The 27533-nt window shown below is 38.1% G+C and overlaps 1 protein-coding gene and 1 long non-coding RNA gene across 3 annotated transcripts in view; one reads left to right on the top strand and one right to left on the bottom strand.

Annotated features, from left to right (window-relative positions):
• LOC103038694 (roundabout homolog 1) overlaps positions 1 to 19603 on the top strand; it is a 356100-nt gene extending 336497 nt beyond the window's left edge. For both annotated transcript variants that reach the window (XM_022681288.2, XM_049468390.1), the window contains 10 exons: positions 4888 to 5042; positions 9187 to 9549; positions 10359 to 10475; positions 11099 to 11243; positions 12084 to 12323; positions 13364 to 13854; positions 14290 to 14454; positions 14592 to 14837; positions 15862 to 16067; positions 17997 to 19603. In XM_022681288.2, coding sequence (XP_022537009.2) covers positions 4888 to 5042; positions 9187 to 9549; positions 10359 to 10475; positions 11099 to 11243; positions 12084 to 12323; positions 13364 to 13854; positions 14290 to 14454; positions 14592 to 14837; positions 15862 to 16067; positions 17997 to 18011 — 2143 coding nt within the window. In that variant the 3' untranslated portion in view covers positions 18012 to 19603. The remainder of the gene's footprint in view (positions 1 to 4887; positions 5043 to 9186; positions 9550 to 10358; positions 10476 to 11098; positions 11244 to 12083; positions 12324 to 13363; positions 13855 to 14289; positions 14455 to 14591; positions 14838 to 15861; positions 16068 to 17996) is intronic.
• Positions 18438 to 24978, bottom strand: LOC111195073 (uncharacterized). Its single transcript, XR_002651470.2, has 3 exons — positions 24768 to 24978; positions 20454 to 20524; positions 18438 to 18538 (listed from the first exon to the last, which is right to left on the bottom strand). It is a non-coding gene; the product is annotated as an uncharacterized LOC111195073 (long non-coding RNA).
• Positions 24979 to 27533: the final 2555 nt, after the last annotated feature.

Genomic DNA, 27533 nt, shown 5'->3' with positions numbered 1-27533 from the left:
TTGATAAAGACAATACGTAAAAAAAAATATATTTCAAATGTCTCATTTGTTCATGCATAACATATAAGAAATATCAATATTTTACACATATTTGTGTGGTAATAATGTTGAGGTCTCTAAATCCCTTGACTCCCTTTACTTAAGGCCCTAACTTAACAACACAACACTTATAATATTATAATACTTATATAATACTAATATAACATTATAAAAATGCCGGAACAGCTGATAATTTAATTTAAATTGAATAAACATATAGTAACTACAGAAAAAAAACTTAGCTGGGATCATATTGGCCCAGAAAATGAAGAGTGTTAGTAAATTTAAGGATAGTAGAATGGTTAGTTTTGGTTAAACATCACTATTATGTTATCTGTGCTTTATTTATAAGTATATTAAAATATTTCTATATTCAGATTACAATGTCTAATTAACCTGTAAGGATTAGAGAAATGTAACTGCATTCTTATGCTATATATGCTATCATTACTTATATCAAAGAAATACAATTGCTCTAAAATTGACAATAAGACAATAATATCGTTTATCACAGTACTTTCATGGACATTATATTGTCCACATAAAATTGTTATCATGACACATCTATTATACACTATATGGATACATTTATTTATTGACTTTTAAATACTTCTTTCTTTTGAAAAATATTAACAGTAAATTCATCCTGCTTTTGTTGGATAAACTCAACTTTCTACCCAGTTTTGGTGCTTTGCTGTGAGGATTTGGTTGCATGCAGTGACATGAGCATGTTTACTGAAATCAGAATTTTGTGTCTACAAAAATATGAGCATATGGGAGAGAGGTATGTATAAAGCTGACCAGTAGGCTGCAGTGTTGGCTGTTTTAATACTGACATACATCACAAAAGGCCACCGTATATAAAAATATAAAAATCTTCTGAATCATACACGTGCCTGAGCAACACATGGTACAGATGGGTTTCTGTGGATCTTCTGACTAATGGCAACAAAAAGATGCTGTAAGTAACTACAACTAAAAAACAAGCTAATTTTTTTCTAAATTTTACAACTTCTTATTTACACAAAAAACTAATTATTACATTTATAATTTTTTGACTTTTGCACATTTTTAAATGAATCCAAATCCAAAATTCTAAAGCAATTTATTGCAGAGCGTTTTTAAAACAACTCAACTTAGATTACTTATTCAACTTTTTGTTTTTGCATCTCTTGGTGAACAATACATTTTGAGTGTAGCCTCAAAAACATAAATGAGATGCAGCTGAAATTGCTTTAATATTGTGAAAGATATTTAGAGTTCATCCCTCTCAAACTTTACAGTTTATTACTTCCTTTCTTCACTTCTGAAAACTATATTATTGAAAAAAAACAATATTTCACGTATCTTATAGTTTAGACACAGAAAAATAAATACATGTAACTCAAATACTGCTTTACATACAGTAAAATTAATATTTAAGTTAGCGTTTGTTATAAGAATGGATATGACAATATTTTAAAGTATTTTTTCTGGACATATTGTGGAAATGCCAAGACACTGACCAGTTGAATGTTGAGTGTCACCAATTATTATTATTTTTTTTGCGCTTAAATTGTTCTTTTGGAATAACAACATCATTTCAAACAGTATTGCAGTTGAAAACAGTATTACAGAATATAACTTTACTTTTTATTAAGGTAAAGACAATGTTGTTCCAGTAATATATATTATAAAATAAAATAAAAATCAGTATTGCCATGTGGTACAAATCCCAGTATGTAAAACCTTAACAGGCCAGAGTAAATTTTCCTTGTGAATTTGTATTAAACAAGAGCCTTTGACTCTTTCGGTAGTGGGAGTCCACTAGGGGGAGATGTTGAGCTAAAAAAAAAAAACAGCCAGAGCTCTTTCCTCTTCTCCCCCACCCTATACTATCTATAATAATATGGTCTCAATAATTGCTGTTGTGGGAATGATATTCAATAGAAAAGAGTATAACCAGACACCACGTCATCAGTTCTCTGATCTGCAGCTTTTTCTCTTTCGTAATATCTTCCCGTACGGGTGTGTGAATGTGCTCGCCTGCCTCCCTATACCTGTAATTAAGTCTGCAGATGACTGTGCAATAAAACACAAACACACATCTCGGATCACTTTATGGTTTATGAAGGAATATGTATAACGAGTGAGACAGAAAACCTGCAGGTTTAGTGAAGTCAGCAGTGAAAGCTAAGCTCCCGCAGCTTCACATTCATCTCCAGTGCGTGAAGTTCTTCATGGTTGTGTGCCTGCAGAGCCGCCGCTGTCAGGGATTCACCGTTCTGCTGCCAGTTAAAGATTTATGCTGCTCAGTGGGGTGTCGGGAACATAAGTTTTGAGATGCTGTTGTTTGATGCTTGGCCCCATTGTCATTGCCCCTGGAGCTGAGCTGATGAAGTCACCTCAAAGAAGTCATACAGAGTCAAATGATTTATTGATCTTGAGGAGCTGCATTATGAATCATCTCCTCTAAATCTTTTGTGCGTACTGTATTCTGTCAATGTTGGATTATTTCAACAGAAATGATGTGTGTGTGTGTGTGTGTGTGTGTGTGTGTGTGTGAGAGTGTGGCGGATAAACAATGTGTCAATGAGAGGGTTTACAAAAGTTTTATCCCAATGTACAATATTTACAAGTTAAGGTAATCATTTATTAACCTGCTGTGGTAAAATGCACATTTTTAAAGCAGCAAAGGTATAAGAATGCACACAAAAGAATAAGGAGGAAACAAACTGACACTTTAAACACGTTTCTAAACAGGTATTAAGCCTAGTTTCGGACTATGCAGCATTTTGAGTGGAGATTATCCTTTGAAAGGGAAATATAGTCTACCACTAGGCTTAATTCTTGCGTAAAAAATGTCATACCATATTTTTCACACTATAAAGCACACTTAAAATCCTTTCCGGTGCACCTTATGTATTTAAAATTTATGTTACTAGTCAGGTTGTAAGGAGCAGTAAAACCCCTCCACTGAAGGAAAGGAGTTTCAATGAAGTTTCTCCAGCACAGACTGAAGCAGTATTAGCATTAGCCGCTAATCATGCTAAGCGCTAGATATTTCGCCGTTAAGAAATTAGTGTTTTTGCCCTGTAGTCTGCACTTTTATTGTGTCAAAACAAGCTACGTGGATGGAACCTCTAGCTAATATCCTTCTGGCTTATCAAAACACTCAGGGTTCCTCAGTGTAGCTCTGTCAGGCAGCATTAGCCGCTAACCTAACCACGGCTAGCCTAAGCGGAAATCTGCTAATCTAAGTTTACTGTAAATAAACAGAAGCACTTTACTCACCCAAATAAACAGTTTTGTGTAGATTAACATCCAGCACTCGTTTGACTTTAAAATGTGTATTTTTTTAAAGCTCACCTTCCGCGAAAATCCGATTTTTCTTGTTTTTTGTGGAATACAGTAGGTCTCTCCGAGTTGAATGTGTACACCTGCACATTAAACTGTTTTGCAGCCCCCATTGTCTGCAGGAGCTAAGCAAAGAAATCCCCCCTCCCCCCCTCCGAAAAACGGGTGAATTTTGAATTATCTTTCTGCCTATGTAGGCAGAAACTCACAGACCAGCCCACCTTGGCTCGAGAAACTCCCAGAGGCGGAGCTGAAGCGACGCAACATCACCGCTCATCAGTTAGGAGGTGGGAGGCAGTGAGCGGCAGAGCGGTGGAGGGGCGTCGCAGTGCTCCTAGCCAATCAGAGGAGAGATATTTGCATGGTGTTTGCATGTATGAATATTCATGAGCAAAGCTGGAATCCGGTCATTTTGGACACACCCCTAAAACAGTCCATTAAAAAAGAGCTATACAGAGACACCTGAGCACTTTTTTTTTACAAAAACGGCTCACATGTCATTCATTCATACTAGAGACCACAACTAGACATTTTAAAATGAAAGAAAAAACGACGGAAGGTGACCTTTAAGAACAGTTTTGTTTGCTCAGCTTAGCTTAGCTTTACCCAGCAGCGAGACGTGCTGAATTAGAAGGGAAACACTCCTGTTTCTTACTAGTGTCGCATAAAATGCGCCTTATAATCCGGTGCGCCTTATGTATGAATATAGACTAGAAAATAGACGTTTATTGATAGTGCGCCTTAAAATTTGGTGCACCCTATAGTGCGAAAAATGCTTAAAAAATACTTAAATTTTATTTTAATTAATATTAATCAAATAAAAACCTGTGTTGCACATTGTTAAGGTATATTTAAAAAGAGTAAGTTCTGCCTTCTGTTATGAATAGTATGTGTAAGTGTATAATGTATAGGACAGTTTCCTCAACAAGTTTTAAACCTAGTCTTGATCTAAGCAACCTTTTTAAATGGAGATTTTACATTTTTGAAAGAAAAACAATGTCTAAGACTCTTGGCTTAATCCCTCTCTGGGAAACCGACCCTATATATATATGTATGTGGTCTACTGGGAGCCGTGCTGGTTATACAGTCTTGTTATGCTGTAAAGTTGCATCAGCAGGAAGAAAGGATTGCATAGGTTCATACACACAGCTTGTCTGTTCCCTATAGAGAATTCTGACAATAGAATAGGATTCTCTTGAGCAGATAAACAACATGAACCTATTGTCACCTTTAGTTTATGTAGAGGGATATATAAAGTCCCTCAGTAATGAGCTGTGCAGTAGTTGAGTAGCTGTATTCTCTGAAATGATGATGAAGAAGGGATGAGTTGGGGAGTTGAAGATGAAGTCTGGGATGATCATCCAACATCTTCCTGATTTTACTGTTGCTCTTGTCACTTAATACAAAAATTAAATCCTCACAGCAATGCTAAATGCAAAATCTATTAGAAAGCCGCCATAGCCCTGGACCATTAATGTTACAGTTAATAACAAAGTGCTCTATATGTTGCAGGCCTGGCCTCCTGAACATGGGAGAGACAGCCAATCAGCCGTGGTTAGCAGACTCCTGGCCGAACGCCTGTGCCAATCACAAAGACTGTAGCATCAACTGCTGCAATGGTGGCAACGGTACTAGCGACAGCAACCTGACCACCTACAGCCGTCCAGGTAAGAGCTCTAATTTTATGTGAGTCATGAATAAAAGTTGTTTTTATGATATATGATTTGCCTTTTCTGGTTCGTTTTTGGTTTATTGAACATTTGGTGAAATGCTGAATACCACACATGGTTTTTCACAGGTGTTTGGCTCTGTTTTGTGTATGTTTTGGAATTAAGTGACGTCGCTGCTGAAAGAAATCTAAAGGAAACAATGCAGCATGACCTCAAATAAATTAGTCATTGTTTGGTGTACTTTTTTGCCTTTTTTGACAAATATTCAAAGCATCCATACTGTTTGTCGTGAGATCCCATCTCTCTGAGCTGTTTGAGACCTATCAATTTAAATTGACTAAATTTAGCATACCTGTTGTTCTGTTTGTGTTGTTTTTCTGCAAACTTTACACAGCTACACCCAAGTCATTACACTAATGAATGCACTTTTAATGGTGGTGCACTGTTTAGTGTGCTTGTACTTGGTTTGAGATACAGCCTTTACATCTCAAGGAAAATTGGACACATGGCACTGAATGTATTTTGCCCTTCAAAACGTGCTTACACTGAAGGTTCAAAACATGTATGGTATCAAGAAAGTGTTTTTAAAAATAAAAAATATAAAAAATAGAAGGAAAAAATTAAATATTTTGTGTTACTATAGCCTTTATTAGCTTGTTGAAGTGGTAAAATGATTGTAAAGAATTGCTGTGTGGCCTCAGATGACCAGATAAAAACAAAAAATAAGAAGATGAGTGTAAGAAAGTGATTATATGGAAGAAAGTGTAAACGAAAGGCACAAATTAAGACCAACATATCCGGAGTTGGAATGAAAGGGAAAGAACAAGCTGGACCACAAGAGACAGAAGAAGCCAAGCTGATTTATGCTGGGAAGATAATAAAGACAACACAGCTTCTTCCCTTCCTATTTAGAGGGCAGAGCTTTTTTCTCTGTGGTTAAGAAAATAGTGTTTTAATCAGCAACTTGTGGCAGTTTCAGATTGAATGAGGCACATGGAAGTTGTTCATGTTTTGTTATAATTGTTTTTTTTCTACCAGGGATTCTAAAGCAAATCAATCATTGATGTGTTGAACACATGAATCTTTCAAGCAGTGTTGGAGGATATGTAGAACAATGTCATGTGGAGAGACTAGGCAGCACAGGCTCCTTTGTTCGAGCTAAAGAGCTCAAATAGATCACCTGCTGCTGGTGACATATCTGCCTTCCCCTCTGGAGCGCTGGAGCAGACATGCCTGAAAGGAACGCCAGCCGGCTTTTAGCGTTCAACCCAGATGTGGCACATTTGTCATGAAACGTTTACTTGCTTGACCATGGCCCAGTTTATTCAAATGGAGGCCACAAGAGTCTGAACATTTAAGTTTCCAGCCTTCTTTTAACCAAGGTTTCAGCCTTGATACTTAATTTAACTCCCAGTGATTACACTGTGTGGCCTATACCTAAAAACCTCTGGTCTAGTGTGAAAGAGTTGCTGAAAAATAAAGGGGTTTTAATCTTCTTGCAAAATAATGATAAAGAGAATTATCAATTAAAAGGTTCAGGAGGAATATCAGATGTTGTTCTTCTATGCCATCATTTCAGAGAACCATGTTTAGTAAGGGTCCTAAAACAACGAGTAAGTTTGGATGCAAGTAGCTAATAAGGTCTAGGCATACATGGATATTCTTCAGGCCTCCTGGAGAAGCTGCCTGGGTGGTTTCAAGATTTTCAATAGGATTGTGAAGAGTGTTTAAAGCTGCTTTAGAACTCAAAGAGATTTTGGATAGCTATGTTATTCAATGTTATTTCATAGTTGTGTTATCGTGTCTTTACTGTTATTTTGGATTATGTAGAAAAAAATAGAAGTGAGGAAACATTTCCATAAGTGTCCAAACTTTTAACTGCACTGACTGCCCCTCTGCTTAATGTGTAGACCATTATCCCATTTACTTTTATTAAATACAGAAGTAGCTGAGTTGTAGAGGAACCAATAGGAGCATTTACTTGAACTTTTACTACTGAAAGTTTTTATTGCTGGGATTTAACCTGTAGAAAACTCTGCATTGCTTCTGTGCTGTAAGCTCAATGAAGGCAGTCTGAGACAATGCTTGGTTCAAGAGAAAAGTCCTGTTCTTATCTCTATTGCAGATACTCTTTTTACAAGTCTGACAACATGGCTTGACACTTTTTGGATTTGTTTCCATATAAAAAGGAAAGTTAAGGAACTACAGTGTCCATATAATCTACAGTTATCAGTTAACTTGAACACTATTACACATCTCCTATCTCCTAACCCCTACTGTTGCAAGTCATTTGAGTCACTTGAGTCACTTAACCCAAAGCTGCTTCAGGGGTGCTTCAGAATGACTCCCTTAAAAAGCAGGGCTCTGATCTACAACCAGACGTGATTTAATAATTATAAAGAAGTCTATGATTGTTCTGTATGCTGTATAATTATATTCTCTGAATCATGAGAGAACTTAAGAGGTGCCTCCATTAGTGCTTTTTTTCCAGACCTGCTGCAGCAGCAAGAGTTGTGCTGTAACGAGACACTGCGGAAGACACTAAGGCAGCATCAGTCTAATTGGTTTCCTGCAATAAAAACAGGCTGCAATTTTATGGGTGCTCTGGAGGTTTGGTTGAGATACTCAGATCAATTGGCCAGCCCAGGTAGAAAACTTGCATCAATCCTTGTTTGTTTACTCTGCGGGAAAACGTGTCCTTGACTGTGGCCTTCCTCGTCCTGCCCATCTGTGCTCGTCCGGATTCATAAAAGTTTAACTGTGACAATTTTCAGTTTCTACTGCAGGAGATGACATCAATCACCACAGATGCATCACCTCCACAGTAGACACTTACTCGCACAGAACTGTACTGCCTGAGTGATACAAATAAACATATATATACTGGAGAATTACATGATTTACAGAACAATAAGACGTACTACACTCAGTAAACTAGCTATGCACTACAGGTTGGATTAAGCCTAGGTATGGACTGCAGAGCAATTTAATTTGAGCTTTTTTAAGGAAAGGAAATATAGTCTAGAACTATCAATAATCATTTTCTGAGAAACTGACCCTATACAGTGGTGCTTTAACGTTTGTTAACCCTTTAAAATGTTCTATATTTAAATTCAGTTTTATTTATATAGCACTTTTTTACAACAAATCACAAACCAGCTTTAAAGAGAAACGAGTCAAAGCATTTTATGAGTGAGCACCACAGTGATGCCAATAATGGCAAGGAAGAACTTCAAATTCCCTCATACTAGAGGAATAAACCTTAGAAGGAACCAAGACTCTATCCCCCTCAGGTCGACCCCGACAGTACAAACAAATAACAGAATAATATAATGCGGAGCTATAGCTAATGTAAAAATAGGTTTTGAATTATGAATGTGAATAGGTGATGGGCACATGCATACATAAGTCGTAAAACATCATCAGAATTTCACACAAGTCCTAAAAGTAAGTAAAGAGAACCCAGTTAATCAAATATATAAAACAGCTTTAACTCTTAGTTGTTGGTGGGTTTCCTTACATTAACTTCTCGCTTCAGGTCCTAACCCAACATTTCGATTGGGTTAAGGTCTTGGTAATGTTTTAGGTCATATTTATGCAGAAATATGGAAAATGGTTCGCGAAGGGTTCACAAACTTTCAAGCAGCACTGTATGTCTGAATGTGTGATAAAACAGTTATCACTTGTTTTCCTTAAGTTTCTTCTCATATCAGGAGTATTTACAGAGAGATTGACTCACTTTTCTGCTGTAATAGACTCTACTCATCTGTGAAGGCTTTACATTAGAAGTTGGAGCACTTCTGTGGGGATTTGATTGATAATTTGATTGAAGTCAGGTTCTTCTGTTGGATTTTTAGTTTTGGGTCACAAATGGGTCACCATTCCAACTTGTCGACCTATCACATTCCCAATAATTCAGTTTCAATGCTCCACACCTGTTTGTATAAGTTGTGAGTTGTTATCTTTTGAGTAATATTGGGTGCAATACGGAAGAAACATTCCATTTCCTAAGATTTGCTGGCATTTAATATTCCTTGGTGCACCACTCAAGGTTTAACTGTGAATCAGCCAGCTTTCACTTCTTCTTCCATCTTCATTTGCTCATATCAACCATATGCTGTTTTCTCTTCTGTTTCTTCAGCCGACTGCATCGCAAACTACAACAGTCAGCTGGATAACAAGCAGGGGGTGATGATGGGCTCAGACTCAGCCGTCTACAGCGACGTAGACCTGTCCAACAAACTCAACGAGATGAAGACCTTCAACAGCTCCGGTATTTGCTACATGGGTCCAGGAGGGAGTCCACCTACACCATATGAGCCCACACCTTACGCCACCACCCAGCTCATCCAGTCAAACATCATGACCAAGAACAGCGGGGCGGGACCGGGGGCGGGGCCTGGCGACTTCAACGACAAGCGCTGGAAACCCCAGCAACCAAAACCCCCAGAGATTACATCTCAGATGCAGTTTAACATCATGGAGCAAAACAGACTGAACAAAAGTTAGTATACTTAAAGACATGTTAAGTGTGTTTAAAAAAGCAAAAATATATTTTTGTACTGTCTAAGGCTTAAAAAAATTAGATTCAGATTTCGTAGAACTTTTTGTAGAAAAAATCTTGTATAATCTAATAACAGTAAGGATGTAATATCCCTTTCAGACCCGAATTATAATCAGTGACAGAGAAAAATATAATAATGCTGTTTTCTGTCTTTAATGCACACAAAAGGAGACTCTTAATAACCTAATATAAACTGTATGTAAAAAAAAACAAATTAAATTAAACTAACTAAACTAAATATTTAATTGCTTTTTTAATGTCCATTGTATTGGAGCTCTGTATTTAACATTTTTATTTTTTATTTGATATTGATATACCTTTTTCTTTCAAAAAACATTCATAATCATGATAAAGAAAAGTGTTTTCAATCACATAAAATTAGTAAAAATATCATTTTTCTTTGCCTCTTTGGTCCAAGTGCATTATGGCTATCATGCCATAATGTCTGAGTTGAGTGTTGTTTTTTCTCCAGTGAAGTGGGCGGGGCTAAGCTACTGTTTAATTGTCTTGGGCACTTTTCAATCGGCTGGTTCATGGTCTATTCAATTAGTATTATGTGCAACAAAACATTTTTTAACAGTGTGATGTCCTTTGTAATGGTCGCAAGGTCTGTAAGGGATCAATTTCAAAAGATATGTGTATCATATTCAAAGATATGTTTTAGTGGAAAAATATGAGAGCATTTTTTTAAAGGGGTGCCTACTTTATTTTTTTTGTCAAAACCGTATTTCTCCTGCTTCTTTCTTCAGATCATTACAGAGGGGGCGAGGTCAGCCTGCCTCCAACTATCCCCTATAACCAGGCAAATGAGCACAGCTCAGCAGGGTCCTACCACAGCTCTGACAGAGGCAGCAATAGCACCTCAGGTATGCCCGCACTCACACCATCACACATCATGAGGATGTTCAGGGCTGTCATTCAAATGTCACTTCTTTTTTAAGTCACCGTAGTAAAGTAGTAAAGGACTCTGAGGGATCTTTGATGCAGATCATATTAAAAGCTACATTGGTGACATTTGGACTGTTCTAACTATCTAAACTACTCTTAGTCTCAGTGTTACAGTGTTGACCAGTACAAATATACAATATACATGCAAGAGGTTCAAGGAAGGACAAAATACTTCTTTGTCGGGTATTTATAAAGAGTAACTTTCATTAGTGGCACTGCTATAATCACTCTTGAATATATAAGACCTATATGGATGTATAAAGACTTTTTAAAATGAATTTAAAAGCCATTTGACCAGTGGCAGGATGGTCCCCCCTTAAATGTGAGTCTTGGTCCTCCCAAGGTTTCTTCCTCCTCCTGCAGCTCTGAGGGAGTTTTTCCTTGCCTCCGCGCTCACTGGGGGTTCTGTATTCTGTATTTTCTATGTTTAATGTTTTGCTTGATTCTTTGTCCTGTAATTAACAGCAGTTGTAAAAAGCGCTATGCCAATAAATTTGATTTGATAACTGTATATTCTTTAAATCTCTCTCCCCCTCTTCAGGGAGCCAAAATTATAAAAAAGGGACACGAACGCCAAAACTAGCCAAACAGAATGCAGTAAACTGGGCAGAGCCACTACCCCCACCCCCTCTAAACCCCCCACCCAGCCGCAGCTGTGAGGACTACCTACAGCCTTTGGACAAGAGGTAAGCATGCACACTCACAGTATATACAGTATGCACACACTTCAGATGACTCTAAAACATTTACATCCTCTGGTGCTCCTTGTGGTCTACTCAGCACTGTCTATATGATTAGAAGATCACTGGTTCACAGTCATGCTGTTTTCTATCAGCAGCCGGAGTCTGAGAGGACAATATTGGCCTTGCTTTCTCTGGGTGGGTAGATGGTGCTCTTTCACCTCATCACTCCCTAGATGATCTCATTCAGCACAGGCGTCTGTTATAGGCATCTGATATATCTGAACTGAGTCACTGCACTATGCAATATTAGCATTAGCCGCTAACCACAGCGCTAGCTCTTTCACCGATAAGAGGTGGGTATATTGGTTAAAACAAGCTTTGTGGGATGAACTGCTAGCTGATAACTCTCTGGCTTACTGGAACACTCAGTTCCTCAGTGTAGCGCTGTTGGGCAACATTTACTAGTGCTGAGCGCTGCTAACCATGGATAGCGCTGCTGCTAACCGCACTAAAATACTAAAAATCTAAGCTTACTGTAAACAGAAGCGCTTTACTCACCCAAATAAACAGTTTTCAGGACAGAAATCTGTGTAGCTTGAGCACCCATTTGACTTAGAAAGAAAATAACTTTTTAAAGAAATACAGTTTTGTTTACTTAGGTGCCCCCAGCAGCGAGACCCACTGAATTAGAAGGAAAACATGGCAACACCCCTGTTCCTTACTAGTGTTGCCTATTGCGCCTTATAATATGTTGCACCTTTTAGTCTAAAAAATACGGTAAATTAACCATAAAAATATAATTTAGCATAGCATCCCCTAATACAGAATGTTTCTGTGGTTTAGTTTTGATCCAGACCCCCAGTGCCCCATGCTGCAGAACCGCATGTACCTGCACCAAGGAGAGATGGAGGAAGAGGAGGATGAAGGGCAGGAGAGTTTGGACAGGTGCCCCACGCCACCTGTCAGGGGGGCGGCCTCTTCCCCTGCTGGAATGTCCTACAGTCACCAATCCACAGCCACGCTCACCCCCTCCCCTCAGGGGGATATTCACCCAGGACTGCACAACAGCCAAGACGAGCGCAGGTAATGTTCCTCCAGTACCTGATAATGATCACAAAACTCATAATATTACACTTCTACATTTCTGCCATTTGACAGAGGCTCCTCTGCAGTGACTTATAGTTGATTTATGTTAGAGTGGAGCGCAGTGTTGGGAGTCTTTCCTGCTATTAGTTTAGTGTGGTTCTCTTGCTTGAGCAGGAAATTCAATCTCAGACTGCTGTAAGAAGGCTAGTGGTCCTCAGGGTCCCGCTGACATTTTTGCAGTATTGCTCTGTGTTGCGAGTTGTTTGGAGCAAAAATGTGGACCGTCTAGGTGGACCCTGAGGAGCGTCTGTTCCAGAGTCACTGCACTATACAATTTCCGAAAATCTGAATCAATGTGTGCAGTCTGGAGATTGCTTAAGTTTATTACTGAAGCTATCAGGCTAATTTATTTTAACACCACTATTTGAGCCATTCTAGCCAATAATCATATATCAACCATTTTCCCTTTTGGAAAAAGTCTTACATTAAAAAAGTGCTTCATTTGTACTTTTATTTATTTAGACATGAATGCACACTTCACTCACAATACAACACAATACAGTACAGTACAATAGTAATAAAAATGACAGATTTATCTAAATGAGAGAAATGTTAGCTAAATGGTTATTCATTATTTACCTATCCTATCCAGAGTGATTTCCATTTGTATCATTTTACAGCAGTAGGCAAATGTAGTGTTATTAGTCTTGCCCAGGGATCCTTTATTGGTGTACTGTGAGGTACTTGTCCAGCCAAAGGGTCCAAACCACTAAAAGGTTCAGAAAGTGAACCAGCATCAATTAGATATGTTACAAAAGAGGAGAAAATACAGGCAAAATTCAGACTTCTTTTTAAGGCAAATAGTTAGCACAATGCTAGCTAATTATGTGCGTTAGATACTAGAAACTTTAGACACCAAGTCTTTCCTAAAGGACTACAAGAGTTTATTTGGGTTTAAAGGCAAGTATATTAAAAGTACTTTCCCTCTAAACTCTGAACTGCTGTCTGTAATGATGAATTCTTTGTCTTCCCCTCAGACGACACACGGCCAGCCCCCCGCCTCCCCCGCGGCCCCTCTCGCCCACACACACTTACGGCTACATCTCTGGCCCCGTAGCTCTGGACAGCGGGGATCTGGAGTTAGAAGGTGATGAAGAGGGTGATCAGACAGATGGAGAGTTGGGCCAGAGGCAATACCAGCAGAACCCCAGCTCACAGTACCAGCCGCAGCAGCAGCAGACCCAGCAGCAGCAGCTTTCCCGTCGGCTGCAGCTGCACAGGGGTCTGGAGCAGACCCCCGCCTCCAGCACTGGTGACCTGGAGAGCTCCGTCACTGGTTCTATGATCAACGGCTGGGGCTCTGCCTCAGAGGAGGACAACGTGTCTTCCGGCCGCTCCAGCGCCATCAGCTCCTCTGACGGCTCCTTTTTCACTGACGCAGACTTCGCCCAGGCTGTGGCCACAGCAGCAGAGTACGCCGGCCTGAGAGTGGCCCATTATCCAGGGCCTGTGGACCTCGTAGGAGGGGGTGAGTGGCAGGGATATGGTGGGAGGGGTTATTTCAGGTCAAGTCACATAGTTTATTTATTTTCAGGTCATTCCAATAAAAGAGAGTCCATTGAACTTTACGTTGGACACAAACATGTTCCAATAAGAGGTTATAAAGCCTGAAATGTCTAACTCTCCAATGATATACAGCTCTGGAAAAAATAAGAGGCCACTTAAAAATTATGAGTTTCATTGATTTAACCAAATTGGAAACCTCTGGAATATAATCAAGAAGAAGATGGATGAACACAAGCCATCAAACCAAGCTGAACTGCTTGAATTTTTGCAGCAGGAGTGGCACAAAGTTATCCAAAAGCAGTGTGTAAGACTGGTGGAGGAGAACATGCCAATATGTATATATGTGCTTAAGATCATGTAACCTTACCTTCTATATATTTTTCCATATTGTTTTAAGGTCAGAAATACCACATCGGCCACCGCCCCAATAGCCCAGTGTCCACGGACAGCAACATGAGCACTGCAGTGATGCAGAGGAAGCCCCATAAAAGGCACAAACCTCACACAGCTAATCACCAGAGCCAGCAGCAGAAGCACCAACAACCGGAGGAATACACAGATGGTAAAAGACTTAAACATCTTAAATAAATTCTGATGTTAGATCTAGATCTGCTCTGAAATTGTTTAATGTTTAGAGTAGCTTATAGTCGATATGTAGTTCATAGTAGATCTTAGTAGTTTCTCTGTTCTGTTCCACAGACCCTTCCATGCCCCTGAGCCCCTCCTCAGCCGGATTGAAGTCTCCCAGCCACGGCTCCAGGTGTAGCTATGAAGAAAGGGGCGCCACGCTGCCCAGGATGGGCTGTGGAGAGGCCAGAGATAGGAGAGGAAGTGCAGGAGGCTACCGGACGAGAGAGGGGTCAGCTGATCGACGAGGAGACCACGACAGGCATCGGAATCCACATGGAGGAAAAGGCGCTGGTGGCAAAACACGCCAGTATGCAGGTAAATAATTGGGTAATGTAGTGTTGTCACACAAGACCAGACGGTAGGATCCAAATGCAGGTTTACTAAATCCAGTTTCGGAAAAAAAACAGGCAATCAAAACAGGCAAGGGCAAATCCAAAAATCGTAGTCAAAAATAACAAAACAGACAGAATTACCAGAATAAACAGAGACAACAAGAAAACGCTTCGAAATGCAGTAGAGATACTAACAAGACGTCGCACCACTGTTCAGGTGCAGCGTCCTTAAGTAGTGCAAGTAATGAACCAGGTAGAGAACAGGTGAGCTAATTAAAACTGAGCAGAGAGCGACCTCCTGTGTCTAGGAGGTGAACTGCCAGGGTCGAACGTGACAAGTGTGGATTGTTGAGCATAAATGTCCATTCATGTAGTAATAAATAGTTGGAGTTACACTTTATCACAAAAGATTCTCTATAAAGGACATTTTCGAGGGACATTTGCTTTTTGGCTGTATTCTAAAGGCCAATTTATACTTCTGCGTCGAGTCAAAGGGTTGTCTACAGCATAGCCTGTGCGAGCGCCCTATGCAGCTGCCTGCATTTATACTTTTACCTTCAGTTGTTTGTGTCTCTACATCGCTCTTTAAACTGGGAAGGCGGGAATGTGTGGCCGGCTAAGCAGACCAATCACAGCTGGTGCTGTCTGAGTCATGCACTAAATGTAGATTAATTTATAGTGGGTGCTCATCGGTGTACGTGACTATGTGCAGAGTACATGTAGACTACGGCATAGGTTCTGTGCATAAGTAAAAATTGGCCTTAACGCATATCTTACAGGTCACTGTAGCGTTCTGGTGACATGATTCCAAAATCTGTGCCATGACTTTTGCCTCTTATGTGACACTACACTTAGTAGTAAACCTAAAAATTGGCCATGTGTAAAAGCTGCTGTAGGTCTCTGGGTCTTTTTGTAATCAGATCTCTAGAACCTGGTTAATATCCCGTGTGAACAGGACCTGGGACTAACTAATCACATGTTATTTTTCTACTTTTTGTGTCTTGCAGCTGCAGAGGATATTCCTCCATACAACCGGCCCAACTTCCCGGCAGCACAGGGCCAGAAAGAGGCTCCTAGCTCTTCCAGCTCTGTCTCGTCCCGGGGCTCTGGAGGGCGACGGCGGGGGGATGTGGCCCCAGGAAGCCGCAGAAACCCTAGTGAAACAGGGCTACCCAACCTGGGAGCCTTTTCCCACCAGGAAGAAGAGTTAGAGGTATGCATTCATGTGAAACCTTGAAGTACAACCCCTGGCAAAAATGATGGAATTACCAGTCTTGGAGGAAATTTTAATTTTGTCTAGGAGGAAATTTTAATTAATGTATATTAATCACAGATACATACAGAGACCCCTTAAAAATGATGAGTTTCTTTGATTTTACCAAATTGAAAAACCTCTTGAATATAATCAAGAGGAAGGTGCACCAGGAGTGGCATAAAGTTATCCAAAAGCAGTGTGTAAGACTGGTGGAGGAGAACATGCCAAGACACATGAAACTGTGATGAACTTTTTTGTTATTTCAGCCATTTCTCATTTTCTGCAAATAAATGCTCTAAATGACAATATTTTTATTTGGAAGTTGGGAGAAATGGCCATAGTTCATATAATAAAACAACAATGTTCATTTCACCCAAACATATACCCATAAATATCAAAATCTGAATGAAAGTTGTCTCTTAATTTTTTCCAGAGCTGTGTCTACACAAAAAATTCTTTAAAATTCCAACCTTCTGGCATTCAGAAAAAATAAAAAAGAAAGAAATATAATTGATGTAGACAGTTATAATTGTGTTTTAAGATCAAGTAGAGGAAAACAATATGGAATCACTCAATTCTGAATAAAATATTATGGAATTATGAGGACAAACACTGCACCATCAGTACTTTATTGCACCACCTCTGGCTTTTATAACAACTTGAATTATCTGAGGCAACTTTACTAATGACAAACAGTGTTTTTCATCAATCTGGCTATAATTATTGCCAGGGGTTGTAATATTATTTGTTGTTGGAGTGGAGTTGGGGGTGAGATGGGGTGGTGATCATCCAACATCCTAACCTTTTATCTATCATTCAGCCAATTCCACACAGAAATGCATCAGTTACTCCCAAGAAAAGCAGGAAAACATATTTTTTTTATTATTATTATTTTTGATTGAGGAACAAAAAATAAATGAGCGTGTGTCCAATTACTTTAGTCCATTTAGTACATAGTACATTTAAAATGACCTAATATTTTGCCCCAGTTTAAAGATTTGATGTTTATTTCCTAGAAAAAGTTTACTAATGACGCAAAACATCAAGGGTGCTGTTACAGGAACACTAACAGTACTGTATTGCTCTGTTTAATAAGACTGGACTTGATTTCCCCAGCATGTAATAGAGAAACAGCCATTACAGTCAAAACCTCTCCACCTTACGAGCAACCAAAATTCCCAGATCAACTTCCTGAAAATGGTTTGGTCTGTCTTTTCCATCATGGCCCCAAAGTGGCAATGAACATAAAAAGAATACAATACAATACAATACAACAGAATTCAGCTCAGACTCATATTAGTGTAAATTACTGCACTGCTTCACTCCTTCTATCATTAAAATACCATTATCATCATCATCATCATTATTATTATTTAGACATTTTGGGTCCTCATACACTCAGACCTAGTTCTGCTAGATGCTCAGAGGATGATCTCTGTCTGGGTCTCAAATTAGTTTAGCAGCAAAGATACGGAGTTTAGATCCTGGTAGGATCATGCTGTTTGCCATCAGCAGCCAGAGTCCGAGAGAGTACCATTGGCGATGCGTGTAGATGGTCATGCTCTCTCCCCTTTTCGTAGCTATTATTGTGATGCCGGCTTGCAAAGGTGTCTGTTAGCTGATGTGTATCAGAGCTGGGGATCCTGTGCTTTCCTCTGAGAGTGTTGTTGGTTATGTACTGATGCTGCTCTGATTGGTGGAATTTTGAAAAGAGGAGCGGTGGATGATTTTACATCATTTCGTAGTGAGTGAGTGGGTTTATTAGCTTATCTACAGTATGGAGAAAAAGGGAGAAAATTAAATTGGGTAAATTTGGTTTGATTGATGTTACATATCTTGATGTAATTCACCCTAATTTACATATCTTCCCACTCTTTCTCTCCGCAGCTCCTGGAGAGCTGAGGGTCCAGTCAGGAGGAGAGACAGAATCCTGATGGGCGAGTGAAAACTCATCCAGCAGCAGCGGACCATACACGATTCAGACCATCTACAGCCATTCACAATTATGTAAATGATCTGATCTATCATCACAGGAAAAAAACAACAACTGACCAATGTGTAATGTTTTCTTTTTTTTAATCTGTTGCAATATTTAATCTTTCCAGAGTGAGGAAAAAAAAGGTGATGCATTTTGAGGGGTTTTGTTTTCTGGAGTTAGGTGCTGATTCTTTCTGCTTTAAAGCCCCATTGACTTGATGTGAGTTTGTGGAGAGCGGGTATGTTCTCACAGCCGGCTCCTCGGCGCTGTAGTGCGCTGCTCTGTGACTGTGAGAGGAACTGTGCACGGGAGCAAAGTACCACCATCAGTAGACCATCAGTAGACCATCAGTGGACCATAAGCACAGACAGAAGTTTCCTTCACTCTTCTACAGATGGTCAGTGTGGTCTTCTCCGCACTTCTCGTCTCTCCACACTCTCTAGACTCTTTCCTGCAAATGAAACGTTGGGTTGCGAGGGTCACTATTGTAAATTTGACCAAATCATTGAATCATTGAAAGAAGTGCTGCCATAGGATTTGTTTTTATAATGCACTGTTGTCATTTTGTTATTGATGTTATTGTTATTGATTATTTTTTACTTTTTTAATTATTATTTTAACTTTGGTTTCAAAAGCACAATCCCTAACCTTTTTATTTTAAACCCATTCTTATGTATGAAGCGTTCCACGTGTATATGGTGAAAATGGCGTCTTGTTAAGCATCGTGAGGATGAGATTGGATGAACAGAGATGAGAGGCTTATTTGATACGTTTTTATTTCTGCAAATGAACAGGATGGAAAATGGGACGTCTCTCTTTTCATTTAAGGTGTCGTGAGGAAAAAGAAAAAGAAAAAACAAACATAATCACGTTATCCGAACAGGGATAGACCATGGAGTAGCAATTTGTCATCTCATAACCCATGACAACATGTTACATTTGATGAGACAAATGCACTTAAATGAGGGTGAAACAAGAAAATGTGCAATGGGCAATATCTTTATAGATTAAGAAGACTCGGATCCGGAGCGTCCTTTCCATTTTGCGTCGAGGAGTGGCGATCCCACAACAAGCTGTGCACTGTTGTTGTAATGATATGAATGTCTGCCGCAGCCGAACAGCGAGTCGTTCTTTGGACTTTATCCGTCAGGCCGTGGGTCAGGGCTTGGCTCTGTCTGTGTTGGACAGCAGTAACGGAGGACTTCATTAGTGAGGGAGGGGCTTCCTCTGGTGCTCTCCTAGCACACGGCTGCTTCTACGGTTTGGACCCATGCTATTGCAGTACCTTTTTTCTTTAATTTTATCAAATTAATGAACAATGTGTGTGAGAATGTTCTCTGAGGAAAAAAGAAACTTGTGCTGTCCATCATTGTTTGGTGTTTACTATGTTAAGATAAAAGTACAACTGCTTTAAATTGTCAGCCAACTTTTCATGACTGATGAGCTCATATTTAGAGTAAAATGAAACATTGTCATTTCCCACCTTATTTATTATTAAAACATTTTTCAAATGCCAGCTGTTTTTGGTGTGATCTATCAGACAGACATGCACTTTCTGAGACTCGCAATGATGCTTTACAATCAAAACTTTCTACATACAATTTATAGTAGACAATTCACGTGATCTGCAGGTTTTTGGACTGAACATGGGGAGAACATGGAAACTCCACCCAGATAGGGACTTGAACCCAAGACCCCAAGACCCCAGCTCTGAGAGGGGAACAGGCCAGCCACCAATCTCTCTATATCAGTGGTTTAGAGAATGAGGAAACTATTTATCAAGGGGCGTGGCTTAAAAATATTAAACATTTAATTAAAGACCATTTTCCAAAACCAAGCCAGAAGGCTATTTAAAGAATATTTTGTGGACGGATGAAAAGAAAATAGAACATTTTGGTTTCAATGAAAAGCACTATGTTTGGAGAAAGGAAAACACTGCATTTCTGTCTAGGAACCTTATCCCATCTGTAAAACATGCTGGTGGTAGTATCATGGTTTGGGCCTGTCTTGCTGCATCTGGGCCAGGACTGCTTGCCTTCAGTAGTGGAACAAGGAAATCTTTCTGAATTATATCTCAAATATTTGGCTAAAATTGCCTATGCGTCAATTCAGGAGGCCCACACACACAGATGCCACTGGTCAGTGCAGTGTTCTTAAGTTTCCAAGGGACATGGCAAAAGTCATGGGACATGTTACTAGTTTCTGTGTGTGTATATATATATATATATATATATATATATATATAAGCTGGGAAGGACGTGTTCTCCTACATACATTGGTTTCTTTGCCCAAGAGAGAAAGGAATCAGATACACGCCCACTCATCAGTGCCATGTACGATATTTCTCCACTGAAACAGAGACTGACCTCCACTCTGTTCCCCGTCTGACCTCAGTCCCCCGCGAGAGAGCCGTGCGGCCGGAACATCACTCTGCCTCCTGTACGAACAAAAAGACAGCAGGACAGACCTTTATCCTCCCAGCAATTAAGCTGTGTAACACCAGCACCATTCAATCACGCTGACAAGTTCAATTTTACACATCAATCACCGTTTTCGGGGTTCAGCGCTTATTAGCATATAGAGTATTGTTGAAAAAAAAAATCCTCCATTCCAGCATCAACACTTTAAGCTTTAATACCCAGGGAAGAATGCAGGGGTGCAGAAGCAGAGTCAGGCTGATTGAAGTGGGGTGGGGTGAACGTTTATTATAATTTATAATATTTTATTATATTTTTTATATAACGGCAGTCTTTTCTGCTTGAGGGGGAGAATGGCAAACATAGAAGGACACTTATCAAAGTTTTTTCTTGACCTGGAGTGCACATCATATCACATCTTTTTCCCAAAGTAGGGAAACCAATGGGGCACTTTCTCTCTTTTTTTGCCACTTTAGAGGGTACTTTAACAATGCTATTCAATTATGGGAGCACCAAAGAGGACAGATTTTGCCCCTTCTGCAAACAGTTACAGGAGAAACCTCTGTATGAAGTGTCAATGCAAGTGAAAATATAAAGTGATTAATACATAAATTTAAATATAAGAACCAGTCAAAAGTATTTAAAATCTTTTTAAACTTTTGAGGGTCAGAAAGCACAGAAACTAACAGAAAGCTAACATTCTTTTGATACTTGGGTGATTCTCACGAAAAACAGATTTAAAAGGGTTCACACTTGAAAAATTTCAAAAGGCATTTAAATATAAAATTTCTTTTTGTTATGCAAGACTAGGGTCTGAACTTTTTAGAAATACTTTTTTTTTTAATTTTATAATTTTTTTCTGTATATTTTGCACCATTTTAGTCAGTCAGAGCACACACATTCTCAGTACCGCAACATGAAAACACAGAACAGATATGGTTTAAAAGTTACACATTTGTTACTTTTTAAATAGATATTATTAACAGTTGTGCTCATATGTGTATATAACCCAGAAAATATTATATTTATAAGTTTCCCATTTTTTTTTATTTTATGATTTGTCTCATTACCGCAACAGATTTCATGATTCATGTCCTGTCTTTTCAGGATATTTAACTGAAAAATTACATGTATAATTTCTTATTTAGTACAGATGACCTATGAAGAAATACAATTTATCCAAATACCATTATAAACTAGAATTTGTTTTATAACAGTAAAATAATTAGTAAATAAATATGTGTTGCGGTAAAGAGAATGGTGTTTCGGTAAAGAGAGTCAATGTTTCGGTAAAGAGAGTCATTACAAGGATTCCTACTTAATTAACAATAACACTTTACACAACAAACACACAGTGTGAATGCTGTGAATAAATAACAAATTCTAATGATGTACTTCTTGAGTTTTGTATGGAGTAGTAATATTGAACAAAATGTGGTATTTGCTGTTGAAAATTATTCTCAGTAAGACTCAAGCTGTGAAAATATCCTATTTTGAACTGTGTATTTTAATAAAACAAAATTCAACATACCTCATTAGACATAAATTCCTTAAAACTTTAAACATCACTGTATAACTAAATTGAAATGGAATGTTTAAATACAAAATAAGTAATTCAACATCTCATAAAACAACTTTTTTATTAAGTATTAATTTCATGACAGATATAAACATCAATGTATAACTAAATTGAAATTAAATATTTAAGTGTGAAACAAGCAATTCAACATCTCATTAAACATCTTTGTATTAAGCATTAATCTCATGAAAAATGTAAACATCAATGTGCAACTAAATTAAAATTAAAGATAAAATTAAAGAAAGTTGTTTAATGAAATGTATATATGTGTGTATATATATAAATTTCATGAAACAACATTTATTGTTATAAACTGTTAATAAAGGTTTCATAAAATGTGTATATATATATATATATATATATATATATATATATATATACACATATAAACAGTTTATAACAATAAAAGTTTATAAAAATAAATTTCATGAAACAACCTTTATTAACAGTTTATAACAATAAAAGTTGTTTCATGAAATGTATATATTATATATATGAAATTTATATATTATATATATATATATATATATATATATATATATATTATTTTTATATATTATTTTTATATCTTATGCGGAAGTTATATGGGTGTCACTGCCCTGCTACATAAATCTGTTTTTTATCTGAAATTGCATCATGTATTGTTTTATATATTGTTTATTATAAGTAAATAAAGGCTTTTTTATGAAACAATATATATATATATATAAGTTCATGTCACTTTAAACATTAATTTCTCTTTACCGCAACAGTGAATCTCTCTACCGCAACAGGCCTTAAATTGTTGCGGTGTATGAGAAGGCTGTTGCGGAGTATGAGGGACCTTAACCTTCTTTGATCTCTGTGGGGCCACCATGATGCCTGGCTAAACTTTTGCTAGCTTTTTGTATTTAGACTTTAAAAACCTTAAAAATTCCCAAAACACAATAACATTTTCATTTTTTTAAACATTAAAAACTAGCTGTTTCGGTAATGAGAAACAAAAAGTTGTGTATGCTCGCTGACAACCAAGTTTTTAACATTTATCTGGAGAGGTATAAAATTAGGTGCTTACCTGGTAGCCATCTTGGGTGTCATACTAAAAGGTGCCCCCCTTCTCAAAATGGCTGTTTTTTTTTCTGTTCCTTGTGGTCTTAAATGGTGCTTGAAAATTGTTGCGGAGGCTGAGAACATTGGTTCTGACCAAAGTTATTTTTCTAAATATTTTCTTTTCTTTTACCAATGAATTCCAAGTAATACATTTTTATTGACTGTAACAATTTACTTTATGAGATACATTTAAGTTTTTTATTATTTATTTATTTTAAATATTAAAATTGTGTAATTAAAGAGCCGAGATTCAGCAATGGACGCGTTGCGGTACTGAGAATTTCACACTAAATTATAAAAAATACATAATTTAAAATATCACAATGTCTACTTTTAATCACTTCCAATATAGCCTATGATGAGATGTTTATAAACCAGTGTTTCCCAAATTGATAGCATTTACCTGTTCATCACACTCCTTAATGCCACCTCATTAGTCTGATTTCGTGAGAATCACCCACTTGTGTTTGTTTAAGAATCTAACCAGCAGGTCCAGCTCCGAGTCTCAAGTCTGCTTCTCTGACCTTTTAGGCCTTGGCCGCCCTCAACACTCGATACTACAACCGTCACCTCTGACCAGACTCACAGCGGCAGCTCTTAACGACCTTCACTAAAGCTAATTATCACCTTTTTCATTACAGCCTTGGGAAGAGAGTGCTGGCTTGACTGGACCTTCACTGAGTGTCCCCAAAACACGCGAGCGACACGCAGACTGACATTAAAAACATGAGCTACAGTCTATACTATACAGCTATACTGTTTCTCCTGATACCAGTACAAATAACAGATTACCTTATTTTTTGGATTATAAGGCGCACTTAAAATCTTTTAAATTTCCCAAAAATCGACAGTGTATGAATTTTACCAGGCGACACTTTTGTTCCTTAATAGTGTATCTTAAAATGTGCTTTATAATTAATCTGGTATGCTTTATGACAAAAATGGATATTAATTGATGGTGTGTCTTATAAAACGGGGCACCTTATAGTCTTAAAAATACAGTACTCACATTCTGTAATAACCTGAAATATACTGTAACATCAAGTCAGTGGTAATTAAATTTTGATCCCTTTTTAAGGATGAACACATGCAAAGATCTGCAATAACAGTTAAATAATTGTGCTGGATTTGGTGTCCTAACTGGTCCCATAAATTAAGTACAGTGTTATACAGGAGTTTCAGTTTAGTTCTACAGCACTGGGGCTGAAGCAGTATTAGCATTAGCCACTAACCACGCTAACCACTAGCTTTTTCACCTTTTAGAGGTGAGTATTATCTGCCTGTTTAGGCTTGCTGCTAACCCCAGCTAGCACTGCTGGAGCAGCATTAGCATTAGCCGCTAACCGTGCTAAAATCTAGCTCTTTCTCTGTTCAGAAGTGAGTATATCAGACTGTAGTCTGTGTTTTTATTGTGTCAAAACACACGCTAACTGATAGCGCCCTCGATTACTGGAACACACAGGGTTCCTCAGTGCAGTGCTGTCGAGTGGCATTTACTAGCGGTTGGCCGCTAATGCTAATGCTGCTGAACTCAGCTTTAGTGCAAATATTGGAAATCTAAGCTTAGTGTAAATAAACAGAAGCACTTTACTCACCCAAATAAATTGTTTTCAGGAGAGAAATCTGTGTAGATTAATATCCAGAGATTGTTTGACTATAATTTTTTTTATATATAGTTTTGTTTACGTAGCTTAGCTTAGCTTTACTTAATTTAGTTACTCACTCACCACCACCACCCAGCAGTGAGACCTGCTGAATTAGAAAGAAAACATGGCAACACCCCTGTTTCTTACTAGTGTATAACGTGCCTTATGTATGAAAATAGACGTTAATTAATATTGCGCCTTAGAATCTGGTGCACCTTAGCTAAAAATACTGTAATTTTCTTCTACAAGAAAATATGAAAAAAAAAAGTTTGTGCAAAAGACAGTTTTGACTTTCTCTGTGTGTTCTGACTTGTTTTATATGCCTTTTTATCACATGTTCTTTGTGGATACAAGGCAGGGTGCTTTACTAATATATTAGTGTATTTTGTAATTATACTGATGATTTTCCTAAACTTATGATATGTAATGTTTGTTTGCAGTTTCACAAAAGGAAATTGGGAATCTGGATAAAGTAAACACTGAAGAAACTGAAACGCCTTTGGTCCAGCTCTTTATTCAACCCCAACTGTTTAGCTATCTGTCAAGTTGTGCTAAGCTACAGGCAATAAGGACAGAATACTGTGTCCCTAAAACTCCTAAAACTGTCACGCTACAGAAAAACCTGCCACTTTTCTCTCAGCCATATGCTAATGCCGGCACTGACAGCAGTCACACTCCTGTAGCTGCTGAGGAAAATCTTCAGTGTGTGGATTTGTTCTGTACTGATGTGCCTCACAATGACAAGCCATAAAAAATAAAGAGCATTAAAACACACCCAATAATAATCCCACACTTCCACCACAGTTTAATATGCAGCTTCCTCAGCTGAAGTGCAGCACATTTCTACACCTTTCTTTTCTTTTTTCAGTACCTGTTCAGTTTAATAGAGCAGATGGAGTGAAGGATAAGCCGTCTCTGTGTTTAGTAAATAACTAACGTCATTGTTCACCCCAAACTCAATAAACCCCGTACGTATAAAACAGCAGACAGGCTGAGCAGCTTTATTGTGAGGCGGTTGTGATTAGCTACACGAAGTGTTGGCGAATAATTACAATTATTATGTTGATTTTTATTTAATCTAACTTCTTTTCCCTGGCTGACAAAACCCACTAAAGTTCCTCTATTGGGAAATGGAATGAGAGCCTCCGAGTTTAATTAACCTCACTCATGAACCTTCATGGTTAATCAGAATAGCAGTTGTGTGCTGTCAGAGAGAGGCAATCGCTCATTATTAGTGTGTGTGTGTGCGTGTGTGTGTGTTCATGTGAGAGTGGAGAACAGAGTGAAAAAGAACAAAAGTGGGTGAGTATGTTTTTGCTGTATTTTGTTTGGAAAGTTCTGAAGTAAAGTAAAAAATGATCATTATGATTAAGTGAATGTGAGCGATTTCTGTATATATAACATAAAACTGAACGCAAGGTCTTGATATGTCCTCAGATCGAGACCACTGACTAACTGTATAGTGATTTCAATATACTTAATATTCCAACAATTTTTTATTTAGAAAAAGTTTTCTGGACATTGCAATTAATATTTTTAGAATTTTAATATACTTGTTTTTGCCAGTTTTTGCCTTCATTTTTTTTGTGATTTTCTGTGGATGAAAGTAAAGACTGGCAAAATCCAAACTGAACTAATTTTCAAATAACTGCAAATCATTAAGTAACCAAGTATATTTAAAAATATATATTTTATATATTTTTCTCTTTTGAATTTGCAACATTATTTTTCTTTTTGATTCTTTTGATTGTGATTTTTAACTAAAATTAACCATTAATATACATACAAACCAATTAATATAAAGTGTAGAGAGACTCCGCCCACGTAGCTGATTGGTACAGAATGTAGTAAAAACCAGCAGCACTTGTTGACTAGAGAATTTCCATTTTATTAGAGATACAAAAATAACCAACGCGTTTCAGCACTCATCAGGGTTAAAAGACAAAAGTTAATAACATCCCAGCTTTTAAACAGACATGATTACAAAACAACCAACGAAAACACACAAACGTATTACAAACACAGTTAGTTTTCCTTTTTATTTTATGAAAGAAGACTTTTGCTCAAGAATACACACAGAGGAAAAAACTAAGAATACAGAACCACATTTCCCCAAATTCCCTAAAGAAACTCTTTTATCGTAAAATCCTCATTCACACCTCCAGGAAATAATTAGCCAGGCACCTGGTTGTGCAGTGAATTTGTCCAGATCCATTCGCTTCAACAACAGGATGTAGTAAAGTTGTTTATTCCGCTCACTAAACTGCAGTGTGAAACCAAATCTAACTGGATCAAATGTACAGAATGCACTTTAGTGAGAAATCTGGTGCAGACAAACTTACACGTACACCAGACCAAACCATAGAGTCCCTTAACTTTCCCAGACAGAGTCCCACTCAGTGTGAGACTCCTCCTCAGAGCCACAGAGTAGCCCTACAGTCAGACTACCGGCCGACGCTCCCCACAGGGTATCATCCTCTCCAGTATAATTGTTTCATCCTGCTGACAGTAACCAATAAATGCTGGGTGACTCAGAGGGCCACATCCATTAATATCGATGCCACTTGCTTTGTTAAGACCTAATTCAGAGTTAATGCTGTAGCCCTCATAAAAGTGCTAAGGCCAACCCCCTACCCTCCCTCCATCCATCCATCCCTCTCCATACCTGTGCTGCTCAGATACCTCATCCAGCCCTTGCAGGTCCATCCTGCCTAC

Source organism: Astyanax mexicanus, chromosome 20 (assembly GCF_023375975.1).
Source record: "Astyanax mexicanus isolate ESR-SI-001 chromosome 20, AstMex3_surface, whole genome shotgun sequence".
Classification (NCBI taxonomy): Eukaryota; Metazoa; Chordata; class Actinopteri; order Characiformes; family Acestrorhamphidae; genus Astyanax; species Astyanax mexicanus.
This window is presented reverse-complemented; position numbering and strand designations above follow the sequence as displayed.